This window comes from Schistocerca nitens, chromosome 3 (assembly GCF_023898315.1).
Source record: "Schistocerca nitens isolate TAMUIC-IGC-003100 chromosome 3, iqSchNite1.1, whole genome shotgun sequence".
Taxonomy (NCBI): domain Eukaryota; kingdom Metazoa; phylum Arthropoda; class Insecta; order Orthoptera; family Acrididae; genus Schistocerca; species Schistocerca nitens.
This window is the reverse complement of record NC_064616.1, coordinates 191,879,149-191,896,827: the sequence shown is the minus strand read 5'-3', so window position 1 is coordinate 191,896,827 and position 17,679 is coordinate 191,879,149. Positions and strand designations below refer to the sequence as shown.

The following is a 17,679-nucleotide window of genomic DNA, read 5'->3' as shown; positions in this document are numbered from 1 at the left end:
GCAAAACTGTATGACATTTTGTCTGTCTGCATCTCACTCCTATTCCCAACTACCTGCTCCATGTGCCATACTCAAGTTCGGCCGGCCAGTGTGGCCGAGCAATTCTAGGCGCTTCAGTCCGGAACCGCGTGACCACTATGGTTGCAGGTTCGAATCCTGCCTCGGGTATGGCTGTGTGTGATGTCCGTAGGTTAGTTAGGTTTAAGTAGTTCTAAGTTCTTGGGGACTGATGACCTCAGAAGTTAAGTCCCATAGTGCTCAGAGCCATGTTTGTTAAGTCCCATAGAGCTCAGAGCCATTTTTTTACTCAAGTTCAAGAGCTGACCCTCTATTATTTTCTTTGCATTTTTCTTAGTGGTCCCTATCTTGCCCTATGTTAGTGTTTAGATGCAAGACTCTATCATCTTTCCTGATCCCATCCTCTAGAATTTCTCCCTTCTCTGTCTCCTCACTGCTTTCTTTGCCCCACTAGTCACTCAAACCAGTTGGGCCACAGTGCTGAAACAGTGAGCAGCTCAATGTGTATGAGATTTGTTTGTTTCTTTGTTTATTTGCTCTATGATGGAAGATTTTGTTCGAAATCTCAGCTGCTAAATGGATTTTCAGTGTAACTATTTCCTGCTCAATGACCCCTCTGTTTTGTGAATACTGATCTATACTCACATTGATATTTACACTTGAAAGAAAGCTAGAACACACCTCATGTTATGGGAGTAATGCTATAAATTTGCTACATAAGTGGTGGAAAAATTCAAAACTTTTACTTTCAAGGGTTTTAATACAGTTTGCCAAGTATTATAGTTATTCTCAGGACAACACTATTGTATATTAACAGCTGTACACATATCCCTCCAGTAACTTCTTTGAACCTTAGTAGAAAACTAATCACATTCTCAAATGCAAAGATCTCATTCTGCACAGTGAGTATAGCTTGATTATTGCCTGTTCCACAGATCATTCTAGAATATGCCAATAACAAAATTTCAAGAATCTTCCAGAAACAATGCATACTAAATAAAAAATAACTGCTAGTAGTCAGGTTTGAACTGACAACCATAACACGCCAGCCAGTGATGCCAACTGATATGCACACTCCATGCAACACAACTCACACCAACATAAACATTCCAGTTTCACTACGATAGTGTAAGTAAGATGGTATATAACACAGGATTTTAAATCAGTTTTCTTCAAATGGAATGAGTAAATGTATCTTGACAAATGTTGATGTAGGCTAGCATGTGTACAACATCGGTGGTGAACATTTTGTGCATTATCAGTTCATTGTTACCTTTCTTACCAATCTAGTCACAATATTCTTTGACACCCAATACTCATTCAAGGCTGTTGTAAACAAATTGAACACTCTAAATTTAGGCACATAAAAGATAGTTCCTGAGTTAATGATTCAAGAGGAAGTGATAGACAGTAGAGCTACAGCAAACACATACATGTAATGTACAATACAGGCCTGATGCTGCAGAGTTTTCACTCTCACGTACCTTACCTGCCTTTCGACACTTCTCCACTGCACTCACAACATACAAACTTGCTTTTGGCAGCTCTTATTTGAAATCAACTTTTCTCACCACGTGAGAAAGCTAAGGTCACAGGATCTTCATCTGTCTTATTTGAGTAACTTAGCTAACAGAAATTTTTGCATTGATTTGTGGTTCTCGAAATCTAATCTTTCTTTTTCCACTGGCCAACAAAGATATGTAGATGTGTGCAGTTTTCTGCAAATACTCTACAAGTCACTTTATTATGCTGGGTTGGAGATACTTCATACCAGGAGCCTATTATTTGTTTCCTATTCTGCTCCATTTATGCATATGTTTGTTACCATAAGCTATGTACCCTAATCTATCTTACTTTATTCCTATGTTGTGTGCACGAAATAAATGATGAAATTGGAAGATATGTTCCAATATATCTCAAATAGTGGTTCCCTAAACTTAGTAAAAAAGGTTTTGTGAGAAGAAAATAACCTTTCTGCTGATGAATCTCATTTAAGTTCCCTGACAACCATTATTACATGTGTTTATGAGCTACAGGGCAACCTGTTATAACTCTAACAGCACACAGCCTTCACTGTTTGCTGTCAGGTTTACTGATACAGACCTAAAATGCTGTATCGCTACAAATAAGAGTTATACTAATGTATTGTATGACATCTCCTTAGCAGATACTCTCCACATTTTTAAACTCCTTGCAACTTATATTTTTACATTTGCTTTTGCCACTAATGATTTCTCATGTTTGTTCCATTAAACATTACTTCATACTATTATTTCTCAAGGAACATAATTACGTTTAAATTAAACAAGTGTTCTAGAATCTTGTGACAGACCGTCACTAGAGATATTGATTTTTAATACTGATTTGTAAGTCTGTGCATTTTCTCACCATTCATATTTAGCTTTCAATCGTCTGAATGATTATTTCTCTATGATGTGAGTGTTTGTCTCAAAATCAGCCATTTGTAAACGTGTGCAGTGTTTAAACATTAGTAGTATGCCCCTGTGACAATGTATTTTTAAATGAAGAATTCAAAATTTTAATTGCCAACAATTATCTTCTGCAAGTCGTGCACTGAGAACATTACTCACAAAAACTAACTCCTTGAACTTAAATAGCCCTTTTTATGTTCTTTACTGAGGTAATGAATTGTGTTTCATCTTGTTTTATAATCTTTTTGTGCTGATTTAGCAAAAAAAAATATATTTTTTCAAAATTTCTCACATAGGTTCTAACTACAAATTCATACATCACATTTACCTCATCATTGTACAGTATTTTTAAATGAGCTTGTGGATCAGTTACAATGACTCACTGTCTTACAAACACAGTTACCTGAAGTGATCATGTATTTGCAGTATACTTCACCACATGGTTGGGAACTTCTTGGGCACAGGGTTCCTTGACACATATGAGCTTCCCCCTGTCAATTTGGGTGAAGTGAAATACTTTTTCTCTAGAAAACTGTTTTCCGTTGTTGTAGGATGATACATTATTATTATTATTTTCATAAACTCCAGAACCTTATGCTTTGTGCTGTCACAGTGATGAGAACCAGCAGTTCATTTTACCATGTAATTCTGAAAGGACTAGCAATTGTCACATGTTATTATTTAGCTTGTGTGTGCCTATAACTCAAAAGATATTCTTGTAAATAATGTGTTGCATTGGTCTCATATCTGGTCAAATCCACTGCAAAATACATTGCTGGAAATTAAACTGCAACACCACAAGGTGGTACGCAACAGATATTAAACTGTGATGAAGTGTATTACATGCCTGGATATGCAAATTATTAGCATTTCAGTGCAATCCCAGATATTAGGTAGAGGCAATGGTATCTACATTCTGGATATAAAGAAAGGTTGAATGTTAGTAGTTTGCAAGAAGATGGTTTTGAACCACAATTGTAGATTGAATATGGAATTAGTGGATTCAGGAAGACCATACTCAACACCATGCAGGACCTCAACAGTTCCACACAAATAGCACCTGGAAGAACAGATATATTGTTCACTTGGCCATGTAGGATTGTACAACCATGTCACATACTTTAGAGTTGGGGAATGACCTTTTATGCAACAAGGAAAGTTACTGACAGATGGCATTATGAGTTCTGGAGCAGCACGTGCTGTCATAACAACAATCACCATTGCAGCTTCCTTTGACAAGGCAGCAGAGAACAGAATGCCAACAGTGGTGCATCCAACAGCAATACTGGATACAGGAGTGGCATCATATCAACTTTTCAGATGTGCCCTCATTCTGGGTATAGGGTTGCCATAAGTTTCCACAAGTGTAATTCTCTGATATTTCCCTGATTTCCACACAAGTTTTAGCATTTTTCCCTGACAAATTTTGAGATCTCAAGAGTAAGTAAAGACATAAGTTGACAAAAAATGTAAGGACTTCTGTATTTCTAAACATGTGAGCAAAAATCTTAAGTACCAACATCAACATCTTATTTAATGAACTATTTTTAGATAAAGAAAGCGAGCCAAATTGTATATATGTTTCATTAAGACCAATGATGTTATTTTATTTCAATACAATGAAACACATTTGGTGAGAAAAACACACATTTAATTGGATTTGCAAGACAGATTTAAAATACCTCCACTGATTTCAGAAATAACCTCAGAAAAAGTCAGCCTCTTGAAAGAGGTGTATAATGTGGTGAAGAGTTGTGTAAAACATCACTATAATTGACCACCAATAAAATGTTGGTTCTACTATGATTGTTACTGTCAGTTATTACCCACTGTGTTATGTCTATTATTTTACAGGCATTGTGTAATTTTTCTTTCAAGAAATAGATGAGTACATGGTGTACAAACTGCCAGTGACTACCACAATTTTCTTCTTCTTGTTGACCATGCTTTCTACTATATAAACTATTTTTGAAGTGCCAAAATGTACTACAATAAATAAAATGTGTATAAAATGCCACACTGTAGAATGTGGTGAGACAGTCTCTATTCCTGAAATCCATCACCTGTGGCCTCTAGCCCGCCGAGGAGCACAACAGTCCTGAGTCCACAGATAAACCACAAAAATTCACTGCATTACACCACACACAAACAGGCCCTGCCTGTGGGCAGATCAGTGAGACTAGATCCAATGGGCAGGGCCCGCACATTAGTGGGAAACTATGGGCTTCAGATTGGCAGGCCCGAACTATTAAAGATACCCACAGAATTGGACTGCAGTGATGATAGATAGCAACTCACCGTAGAAATGATCACTGAGACACAGACAGGCACACAGAAAAGACAATCACACTCTCACAACTAAATTTTTGGTCATAGCATTTGCCAGAAAATGAAAGCACACATACATTCACACAATCACTCAGACACAGCTCAAGCACACTGCCGTGTCAACAGTATCTGAGAATCAGATCAAACAGACCACTTCTCATGGCTGCCTGCCTCTCATTGGCAGCTGCCAGACTAGTGGCACGAAGTGGTGGCAGCACTGACTGCAAGCTGAGGCGAGTGGTAGAAAAGGGAGAAGCAGTAAGAATTAGACTGAGACAAAAAATGAGATTTTACCACTGGTTTCTTCTTTTTTTTTCAATTTCCCTGATATTTTCCTGATTTCCCTGATATGTTTGAAATTCCCTGATGTATAAAACTTGTGGCAATCCTGGTGTACAACATGATAGTGGTCACATCCATGTGTGGAGGCCCCAATCAGAAAAAAATGTTGCAGATTATCATACAGCAGCAGCAGCTGCCGTCATGGTATGGGGTGTCACTGGGTACACAACATGATTACCTCTGGTTTATGTAACTGGCAATTTTGGCAGGAGGTGTTACATTCCTAGTGTGTTAAGGGTAGTGAATATACTCTACCTTTGAGATCTCTGTGATGTTATCTTTCGACAAGATAACACAAAGCCACATGCTGACTGTTCTATCCTGATCTATTCTGGTACAGATGGCATTGGACTTTAACACTGTTGCCTTGGCCAACACATTTTCCAGATGTCTCACCAACTTAAAACAGCCGGTCATGTGTTATGTGTTTATGAGACAGTCTTTCATTAGCTTGTGACCTGGCAATGCATTCTCCTCTGTTGTTATAAAAGTAAGCTTTGGCATCTTTTTTCAGAACAGACCCATCTCATCACAATTACAAACCTGTTGCGGCAGATAATGCTCAGAATCTATGGGCATCTTGAAGTCACTGGTGAAGTTCTCTACTGCCTTTTGTTGGAGCTGGCTGCTTTGACATACCTCACAATGCTTCTCTCAAACTTCTCAAACCACCCACGGCTTCTCCTGATCACTTCTTTGGCAACTGATTATCCTGGCATCTTCTTAATGTGGTCGGCGAAAATCATTCTCGCCTTCTTACAAATGATGGTCTTGTTAATATTGTCACCTTTCAATTGCTTTTCATTCATTCACATAAGGAGCAACCTCTCTACATTGACCGGAATAGGAAACCATTGTTTACGTACTCTTGTCACTCCCTTTGAAGCATCTATGTACTTAATCTTGTCCTTGTTCTTGAGGATAGTGCAAATAGTTGATTAGAATAATTGTATGTGCACACTAAATCATCAGCGCTCACACCCTGTTCACATTTTTAAATGATTTTACATTTCATTTCGAAGGTCATTTTCTTTCTCTTACAGTCATCTTATTGTGGCTTTATCTTTGGGGACATTTCTATGAAGGTCATTAAAATTTGCACACACAAAACACTGTGTGAACACAGGTTTAGATAAATGTGTGATCACAAGCTGCACTAAGATGGTAGCAGAAAGAGCACTGAAACTAGACTGCAGTACACAGTAGAGACATTGTTCATATGCCACTGCCGACAATGAAAGGTGTTCAGAATGTTGTACATTTCTCCTGCCCTGCACAAACGGCTGGTGACATCACACTAAATCATCATCACTCATTATGCGAAACATTGCTCACTAAGCAAGTCATTTTTTACAATTTGTTTTGCTTGTTATGCGAATTGTGCATTATGGGAGGTGCTCGTTAAGCGAGGTTCCATTGTACTTTGTGAGGCATGAAAACAAGGCTTGCACAAACACCCTGAGTTTGCAGTACTTGCAACATAAGATTGTGTCTTACATGAGATGATGGCTGTTTTCAGAAGTTTAAAATTAAAACAAAACGCTTTTTAATACCTTACACAGTTTACTTTATCACCCTTGTGGTCAACTGTTACAATTACTGATCAGTGATTTGCAGGTCTTGGGTTAAGTTCTGCTGCACACTATGTAATTTTTCTGTGGGTGATGTGTCTACACTGGTGTCCACTCAGCCTTGCAGGGAAAATTGGAGGCTGCTTGAATAAATGTGTTACGAAATTGCCATGTGAGCTTCGAACGTGGCATTAAATCAAAATGTTGACTCAGGCAGATAGCTACCTGACTTTTTATTTAGTTTTGCAGTTTACTTTGAATGTATTTGCCTAATAAAGTATTTTCCTTAACCACCTAAAAAAGAAACTTACTTACACAGTGATACATGACTGCTAATCAATTCATATTGATAGTAGTAGGATTTATTTCTAGATTATTTTTATCTATAAAAAGAAAAGCAGATACTTTGAAATGTCCTCTGCTTCCCTTCTTACATTACTCAGCTACTTTTTATGTCATACTTCAAACAAAGTATTTATGTTATTTTATGAAGGGCACTATCAGTGATCGAAATATCTGAAATATTAGTTCTTACCAACTAAAAAGTACAAAACATTAAAAATATAAATAATTTGGTTTCTGGAACAGTCACAAATTCCACACTTGAAGGGAATGAAAGACAATACTTGATGCATGCAATACATAATTAATTATATCCACCACTTTGCTACTATTTATTTGAGCTCTAATGTTTAAGTTCCAGATACTGCAGCTGGGCTGGTTATCTCATTTAAATATGTCTGACTTCTATGTGCCACACAGAGCATGGGAAAAATGCAAAAATCACAAATCAAGGTAACAGAAATACAATTTCAACTGACAGCAACAATAGAGCTTAACAGATAACAGTTCAGTTCACAGAAAAATCTTATGGACAACTAGTAAAAGATGCTTTACACTACAAACACTGTTAAAGTACGAATAATTGTTATCAGATTTTTATGTGACGTATTTCTCTATAGCACATAATCTTGAAGATCATAATCATAAATAATTAGGCAATTACATATGACTATGACAGTCACAGAAACAAAAATTAATGAAAAATAGGCTGATCAAGCAATGTCTTCTACATAATTTCATGTTGCATTTGCTGATGTAATTAAAGGGAAAAAATGTTTTGGGCTTAAAAATAGCTGAGTCTTATGTATCTCCACCTGCTGAAGTCATTAATAACCATTAAAATGACCAATTAGCTCTCGTTTTGGCAATAAACTAACAAATAAATTTTAGTAGTTTACATTTTCTGTTTGGATAAAATTTTATTTTTGAAAGTGGAACATCAATCAACTGACAAAACACAATGTTCTTCAGCTGTTTGTAGATTATAAACATACATATTGTTGCTGTGAGTGTATGTTTAATATTGTTTATGTTGTAATTAGTGCAGAATTTTTGGTGTTTTGAGTCTTTTAAGGTGTAAACTTACTGCCAATTGGCATTATTTTGGTGTGAGGCTGGGGAACCAATGTAAGTTATGGACTCCACATATATGTTACAACTATTGTTCTGTTATATTACAAGAATAGGTGAAAAATAAAAAGCAATTTATGGCTTGCCTAAAAGATAAAAAATGATTTATGGCTTTTGCTGTGGGTGCTCTATAAATCAAATCAAATCAAACCAGCAGTTTGGTGAGAGCCTACAAGCCATATAGATGACTGCTATTTCTGCTTGACTCCTACAATCTGGAAAGATTTATAGGATGAATCAATAAATCAATAAAATATGAAGGCAGGATTGCCAATGCAAAAAGAAGAACAGTTGACTACCCGAATATTCCACTGCTATTTGACCTATTCCACATTCAGTTCCTACTCCACCAGCAGACTTTGATGTGGAAATAGAAATCAGAACTCTTGGAACTCAAGGAGCTTTATGCATTCCCCCGAGGAAAAGGATAATAAACCACACTGATTGTGTCAATCAGAATTGAGTAACCTCATTTGAGACCTTGCTTTGTCAAAGGAGAAAGCAGATCTTTTAGGGTCAAGATTACAGCAAGGTGTCTCAAATTACATACAACACCAAAGGAATGTGCTTCCTTATTTTGAGAAGGAAAACAATCTTGTTGTTTGCTGTGATATTAATGATCTGATGAAATCTTTGAATTTGAATCAAGATCACTTGGATCTGAAGCTATTCATAGACTCTGAAACTGTATTCCTTCTGCTCCTGTTGGCACTGCAGTTCACATGAAGGGGACATATGCAGACATGGAGGCCCTCCTTGACTCAGTCAAATATGCTGAACACAAATATGTTGTGATCCAAAAGTCATCGCTGTTCTCTTAGGAATGCAACTAGGTTACAGTAAGTACTGCTGCTTTTTATACATGTGGGATAGTGGGGATAGAAAATCACATTATATTCAATCTCACTGGCCTGCAAGAAATCTTAACCATAATGAGATAAATGCCATAGCTGTCCCTCTTGTGGACCCAACAGATGTTATTCTTCAATCCCTACATATAAAGCTGGGGTTGATGTGAAATTTTGTCAGTGCAATGAACCAAGAAGCACAGGTGTTTATGTATTTTAAGAGGCAAATCTCCTACATTACATAATGCGAAGGTTAACATACGTATTTTTGTTGGTCCACAATTTCATCAAATTGTAAAGGATCCAGCATTTGAGCGAGTTTTTGGGGGGAAGGAAAAAGGAAGCTTGGGAGACCTTCAAGGGAGTCTTTCATGGATTTTTAGGCAGCAGAAGATATAACATCTATTATCAGTTGGTGGCAGTATTCCTGCAAAAATGCCATCAACTTGTATACAACATGTCCCTTAAGGTGCATTTTCTCCACACCCACCTAGACATTTTCCCTACTTCTTGTGGAGCCGTCAGTAAGAACACTGGGAAAGGTTCCACCAGGAAATTCTTTAATAGAACAGGGATATCATTACCATTGGAATGAAGCCATGCTTGTAGCTTATTGCTGGTCTCTGATTAAAGATGTTCCAGAACTAACTAACAAGAGGAAAGCCGTAACACAACGAGCTCATGAAGCCACCACATGATTCTTGCACATCCAACCACCTGCCAGGGATTCTTCCACGTATGTAATGTTCATTAAAAAGAATTCAACTGAACTCTCAATGTTGTTGACACATTTAATTAAAATGTATTGTTTTCACTTAATCTGCTAAAATAAATTATTCCCACTTATTGTGAATCACAGAAACTAGAGCTAATAAAATTTCATTTACGTTTTTAATTAGTAAGATTTGACTTATGAACTGAAGGAAATATTCAAAAATATTTATTTTGTTGGCCAGTGCTATCATCAGATTCCAATCAAAAAATCATTTGTACACTTCTTTTAAATAAATTAACTGTATACACAAGAAATATTTTATCAGGTACCGTTTTATGATCAACAGTTCATTGAGGACAATAGCATGTAAACAGAAAATGGAGCCCTAGATAAGTGAAAATCAAATAATGCATTTCGAAGTCTGTGAAAGACTATATCCTAAATGATATTCACCATATAGCAGAGTTGCTGAGTTTCAGATAGGCGCAACAAAAATGCTCTCACAATTAAAGCTTTTGGCCATTAAGACCTTTGTCAACATTAGACACACACACACACACACACACACACACACACACACACACACACACACACACACACACACTTACGCAAATGCAACTCACACACACAACTGCAGACTCAGGCAGCTGAAACCACAATATTGTTACTTTTCATCCTGGATTTTCCATTGTTTGATATATCATAAATGAGAAATTTGACTGCTAGCAAAGAAACTGAGTTTCTGTATAATATTATTTTGTCACTTTAAAATTTCAACCTATTGATTAAAAATATTTTCAGAACACAGTCAAGGTATCACTTCTGTTTATTGTTATAGATGAAATTACTATTTTTTCATTTGGAAAAACAGTATATTAATGGAAAATGACTCCTACACAATGCATTTAAAAGAATCACCAACAGAAAAAATATTGCAATATGATCATTATGTACTGAAGAATGGAAACTTCAGGTCAGAATATCAACAATATAAGGAAAACACAGATTGCTGCTTACCATAAACATGGCACATTAAGTTGAAGGGAGGCACAAAGAAAGCCAAGCTAACTGCATTCTAGTCTGAGCTTCCAGAGATGATGGTCATTTTTGTCTGAGATGTGCTTGCTTGTGTGAATGAATATGTGTGTGTTTCCTTTTCTGATGAAGGTTGTGGCTGAAGTTGATGTGTAGTGCCTTTTTGTTGAGTCTGTCTGCAACTTAATATGTTATCTTCATGGTACGTAGCAATATATCTTTTCCATATATTGTTAATCATTACATATTGCTATTCCAAAAATTAATATTCCTCATTATAAAAAATTTTGATATCTTATTTTTGTCACACATGTTGCCTTGTTTAACTGACAGAGAAAATCTAATATGATTAGTACTCATAATGAACTAAAATTCATTAAATAATTATGTGTACATAATTTTTTACGCATCTTATGCATTACCTCTGGAAGAAATGGTTGCATATACTACTCGTGTGCTCTGGCCCTCTCCAACTTTTGTAAAAGCTGTAACCCAAAATTCATATTCTTCCTCTTTTCTCAAATCATGCAGTTCATAGTGTGTATGAGCTGGAGAAAGCCGTCGCTTTGATGAGTCCTTTTCACGTCCTCCTTCAAGAATTCTTGAGTATAATGTATAGCTAACAAGATGTCCATTTGGATGCACAGGCTTCATCCAGCTTACCACAAGAGATGTTGGGGAACTTGACAATACCTTAATATTCGCAGGTGATCCTGGAACTAAAGAATAAATCAATTAATTAATAAAAACTGGTGTTTAAGTATCCCGTTTGTTGCTAAATTTCAGCAGTCCTGTTATAGGGGTGAAATTACTATAAATGACAACATAAAAAGGCGTAGATTTTGTTAAACATTGAGGATGAAGTAGAAGTTTTATAAAAGTGTATGAAGACAAATGATGAACACCAATTAACAATGCATTATGGGAACTACAATTGTTAGGATACAGCTACCAGAGTCTCTGTTTTACTAAGGGAAAGAGAAAGCAGATGAGATAAGCAGTAGAAAATTGACAAAAACAGAAAAAGGTATTCAGAACTGCAGGCAAACACAGAAATAGTGAATGAAATATTTGGCCACAACATTTCAGCAGCTTAGCTTGTAAGGTTAACATTTCAAATTTTACATCATATGTACCATTTCACATCTACATGTATTCCATCTATTTTCCAGTGCAAAGGCCTTTATAAAATTGTTTAGATTTGTCACCTGTAAAACTTCACTGTGCTTTGGCACAATACAAAACTGATTAATAATTTACTGATGTGGGATCAAACAAAATGACATGCTTCCACAAAGCAGTGCATAACATTAAATTATATACAGCAATAAGAACACAAATGCATCACATGTATATGCACACAGACTAACAACAACAATTTTTTTCAAAGAATTTTCCTATAGTCAGGGATTACTCTTGACAAAGCCTGTCCAAAACATCCTCAGTGAGCTTCTCTGTGTGATTCAATGATTAATTCATCTAACTGAGCATGAAAATAAGATGAATACAGTTCACCATGATTTCTACACAACATTATTGGCTGATGGGCTAGATCACCTATCTCTAGTGTGTGAACTATTTTTACTGGTCATTTAAGACCAATTCTGATGCTATGACATGGCATGCATTCATTTGCAATTATGCCTGTTTATTAATGAAACATAGGATGTCCGTGTTCAACATATGATAATACAAAATGTCATAAATCGAGCCATAATTGAGATTTTTGTTGGTGGTTTGCTTCTCCATGTATGGTAACTCAAAATGTTTTCTGTATTTATTTGTCCCTTTTCCAGTTAGTGAATATGTGGTGTGGATTGCTAAAGGACATTCTTCTTTGTGGAACCTACACTTAATACAACAATGTATGTAGACATGCTGGAGATGTATGCTGTGTCAAAACTTTCTCAAGATGTGATCTTTCAGCAAGGTGGCACACTATGCCATTTTGTGAACATTTTGAGGGATTTCTTGAATCATAAATTCCCAGAGTGCATGATTGTGAGAGGCAGTCCATTGATTATATGGCTTACTAGAAGCCCAGACATAATGTCACTTGATTTTATTCTGTGGAAGCTTATCAAGAATCAAATGTACCAGACACCAGTTCGGGATGTACCTGAACTGCACCACTGCATTCATGCAGCTATCACAAATGTTACACCTGCTAAGCAGCAAAACACTTGTAGAGAAGTGGAATGCAGTTTAGATGTCTGTTGTGCAACTAATGGTGTAAACATTGAGGTATAGCAGGTGTTTAAAAAAAACATTTTGAGTTAGCACACTTGTAGACACATACTGTCAATAAATATCTCAATTACTTCTTAAGTTATTTCATTTTGTATTAATATGTTTTTAACCTTGGCACCCTACAAAATAAACCTAAGCAACAATTTCTCTTTTCAAATATTTCTGAAGGAGAATTAAGAAACTTTATTTTTATTTTTTAAAGTATATATTAAGCAGCACACACAATGGACTGGAATTTTCAGTAACCATAGTGCTCACAACAGGTCATTCTATTGCAACAGTAGTGGGCTGGTCTGTTGATTAGTTCAGTTGTATGGATCTGGCCAACCATGCTGTGGTGTGAGAGGTCAGTTCATCACAGACAGGTTAATAAGTTGAACCAACTGCAGTGTATGACTAATTTACATGTTAAATGCCACACAATTCATACACTGTATGGCTGAAATTAATTAACAAGGGTCTCTTACATTCTATACTATTACAATGCATTAAAACTAAAATAAAATAATTAAAAGAAAAATACAATATCTTAAAACAGTGATAACTTGGATGACATTGCAGAGTGCTACTAGTCTCTGTACTGAAGGCTTCCAGAGGCTCCCACATGGGGGACAAAAATTGTATAATACAGGCAGTGTCTGTGATGAGCCAGTGACAATGAGAAGGTTGCCCCAGCACTCCAGCATGCAATGCACTGTTGTGTATGAAGTCTTCAGTAAATGATGTTCTAGTAAGCATACATGATATGACTTTTCCTCTTTACATTTTGTACTTTACTCTTGGATTATCAATTTGACCTATGACTATTTGGCTTCTATATTTGGTAGCCGATTGGTTCTCAAGTCACTTTGTGAATATTTCAATAGAAACTATTGCTTGTGTTTGGAGTCTGTTCCCTGCAGCTCCCAAATGAACTTGTGCTTTTAAAATCTGGTTCTTAAGAAGAATAACAGAAACTTTGTAGTTTTTGTTATAGTAGTAGCAATTATTGAAAAGCAAAATCTGTGTAATTTTGAAATTCAACATTAAATTACTAGATTTATACAAATGGAATTTCTGAAAGATTAATTACCTACAAGTAAAATGGCCTTCACATTTGACTTGCACACTAGACTCAATGATCCACATGAACATACCAGCAGCTTTTACTTCACATGCAGTATTCATTTACATCTACATACATTCTCCGCAAGCCACCATATGGTGTAAGATGGAGGGTACCATGTGCTACTACCAGTAATTTCCTTTCCTATTCCACTTGCAAATGGAGCGAGGGAAAAAATGGCTATCTATATGTCTCCATATGAACTCTAATTTGTTTTCTCTTGTCTTTGTGGTCCTTACACAAAATATGCATTGCCACAGTGGAATCATTCTGCAGTTAGCTGCAAATGGTTGTTCTCCAAACAAGCTCAAGAGTGTTTCATGAAAAGAATATTGTTCTCTCCAGGGATTTCTAATTTGAGTTCACAAAGAATCTTCATAACACCCACTTGTTGATCAGACCTACTAGTAACAAATCTAGCAGCACATTTCTGAATTACTTTCAGTTATTTATTTAGTATATGGCAATATAAACTGAAGTGCATCTTACATACATGAATTGCATAATTTTACAAAATAAATAGAACTAAATGACTAAATCTACAAATTAATATCCAAATTTTCTTTCCAGGATAAGCTTGTCTGCTACATTCTGCACACATGCCTGTACAAATCTTGTTAATTGTTTTCCAAGCACATCATGGTAACTCCATGCCAACTGGTCTTGTGCCAGGTCTTATGAGGGTCTGATATCCATCATGGGCAATATTTATCAATGTTTCTAAGCACTTCCTGCTCATGCTGAAATCCACTGCTTGTAGTGGTCCTGCAATATGATATGTGACTGGCTGGATTTTAATCACCTCAGTTTAGGTGCAGGTATGTTAGAGTGGATTGGGAGCTGAAGAATTTTAGTTAATTTTTCATATTCCTTGAGAAGGGCATTATGTCTTTGAAGATCTGGTGGCACAGTGTGGCTTAGAGTTGGTAACCAGTGAAGAGGGGTAGATCTGGTGCAACCTGTTATTGTCCTCATTGCTGGATTAGCTGAGTATCGATTTTTCTCACGTGTGAACTATCAAGCCACACTGGAGCACAGTATTCAGCAGCAGAGTAGATGAGGCCTAAGGAAGAACACTGTTGTGTTGTAGCTCTTGCACGCAATGAGGAACCACGCACCATCTATATGGTGTTATTGTAAGATCTCAAGAGTTACTCCTAGGTATTTTGGGAAGTCTTGGTGGTGGAAGACTTGATTATTAAAGGTGACATGTAGCTTTGCATTGGCCTTTTTGTTGTTAAGATGAAATCAGCAGGCTTCAGTCTTCACTGGATTTGCTGCCTTTCTTTTTTTTTTTTTTTATTTATTTATTGTACCGTGGGACCAAATTAAGGAGAAGTCCCCACGGTCATGGAACAAGTCAATATATGAAATTATAACACGATAGTAGAAACAGATAAAATAAAATATAAGAAACATATTCAGGCGACAAGTTGTAAGTTTAAATAAAGAAAATCAACAATGTAACACTGAAATTTGCTTAATTTTTTAGCTCTTCCAGGAGCTTCTCGACAGAATAGAAGGAGTGAGCCATGAGGAAACTCTTCAGTTTAGACTTAAAAGAGTTCGGGCTACTGCTAAGATTTTTGAGTTCTTGTGGTAGCTTATTGAAAATGGATGCAGCAGAATACTGCACTCCTTTCTGCACAAGAGTCAAGGAAGTGCATTCCACATGCAGATTTGATTTCTGCCTAGTATTAACTGAGTGAAAGCTGCTAACTCTTGGGAATAAGCTAATATTGCTAAAAACAAATGACATTAAAGAAAATATATACTGTGAGGGCAATGTCAGAATTCCCAGACTATTGACTAGGGGTCAACAAGAGGTCCTCGAACTTACACTACATATAGCTCTAACAGCCCGTTTTTGAGCCAAAAATACCCTTTTTGGATCAGAAGAATTACCCCAAAAGATAATACCATATAACATAAGCATATGAAAATATGCAAAGTAGACTACTCTTCGTGTTGAACTGTGACTTATTTCAGATACTGTTCTAATGGTAAATAAAGCAGCATTTAGTTTCTGAACAAAATCCTGAACATGGGCTTTCCACGACAGCTTACTATCTATCTGAACGCCTAGGAACTTGAACTGTTCCGTCTTGCTTATAATATGCCCATTCTGTCTGATCAAAATATCGATTCTTGTTGAATTGTGAGTTAGAAACTGTAAAAACTGAGTCTTACTGTAATTTAGCATCAAATTCTATTCCACAAGCCACGAACTTATTTCATGAACTACATTATTTGATACTGTTTCAATATTACACACAAGATCCTTCGCTACCAAGCTGGTGTCATCAGCAAACAGAAATATTTTTGAATGACCTGTAATACTAGAAGGCATATCATTTATATAAATAAGAAACAGCAGTGGCCCCAGCACCGACCCTTGGGGAACGCCCCACTTAACAGTGCCACATTGGCACTGAACATCACTACCACTCTCAATATTGCAGAGAATTACCTTCTGCTTTCTGTTCTTAAAGTAAGAGGCGAACCAATTGTAAGCTACTCCCTTTACTCCATAATGGTCCAACATCTGCAGTAATATTTTGTGGTCAACACAGTCAAAAGTCTTCGTTAAATCAAAGAAAATGCCTAGCGTTCGCAACCTTTTATTTAATCCATCCAAAACCTCACAGAGAAAAGAGAATATAGCATTTTCAGTTGTTAAACCATTTCTAAAACCAGCAGTACCAGATGTACTGTGGCATGTATGACATTCATTACGCCAGAGATTGCAATTGTGTGCAGCAAATTATGGCCACTACATTGAACATCTATTGGCCTGACATGTCGGGACACACTCTATTCCACTCCGTAATTGAAAATGGAAACCACGTGTGTACGTGTACCTCACCCCTCATGCTAATGTACATGTGCGTCAGTGAAAAAGACCAACAAAAGGTGTTAGCATGTGGACGTAATGTGCTGTTCCAGTCTCTTCTGTACCTAAGGTCCATCACCGTTCCCTTTGGATCCCTACGTAATTCGGTGCTCTCTGATACACACGATCGAACAGCGGAGTAGTGGTACTCAAGCGTCAACTTTAGGTTACAATATCTCTGCATGTAATTAACATTTTACAATGCAACAAATGGTACTGATTACGTATTTGTTTATATGTTCAGATGTGCTAACAAAACTAATGGGGTTCAATTTTAAAAAAATGTAGGTTTGTGTTAAAAAACATACTTCTGTGCATTTTTTTATGGTTTGTATTAACCAATTACACTAGCCCCTCTCCTCACGCTTGGTCTGTGGAATAGATTCGTCAGTATTTGATGTGGTTTACGAAATATATCCAGCGGTAATGTTAGGTGACTCACCCTGTATATACTTGGATGTGAGGAAATGAGAAGAAACCAAGATGGCCAGTTATCTTCTGGAAGCTTGTAGACATTTATTGCAGTAACATCCTCTATTTTGATTGAGATAGTCTCAATATTTTGCATGACGCAGATATTGGATGCGTATTTTCAAATTATGGCATATATAAGCAGCACAGCCATAGATCTGCTGATGCATAACTCCTAGGACTTTATAACCAGCTACA

The 17,679-nt window shown here is 36.5% G+C and overlaps 1 protein-coding gene across 1 annotated transcript in view; it reads right to left on the bottom strand.

Moving 5' to 3' along the window:
* LOC126249143 (Down syndrome cell adhesion molecule-like protein Dscam2) overlaps positions 1-17,679 on the bottom strand; it is a 242,097-nt gene that overhangs the window by 88,020 nt on the left and 136,398 nt on the right. Inside the window, exon 15 of the mRNA XM_049950796.1 lies at positions 11,185-11,481. Coding sequence (XP_049806753.1) covers positions 11,185-11,481 — 297 coding nt within the window. The remainder of the gene's footprint in view (positions 1-11,184; positions 11,482-17,679) is intronic.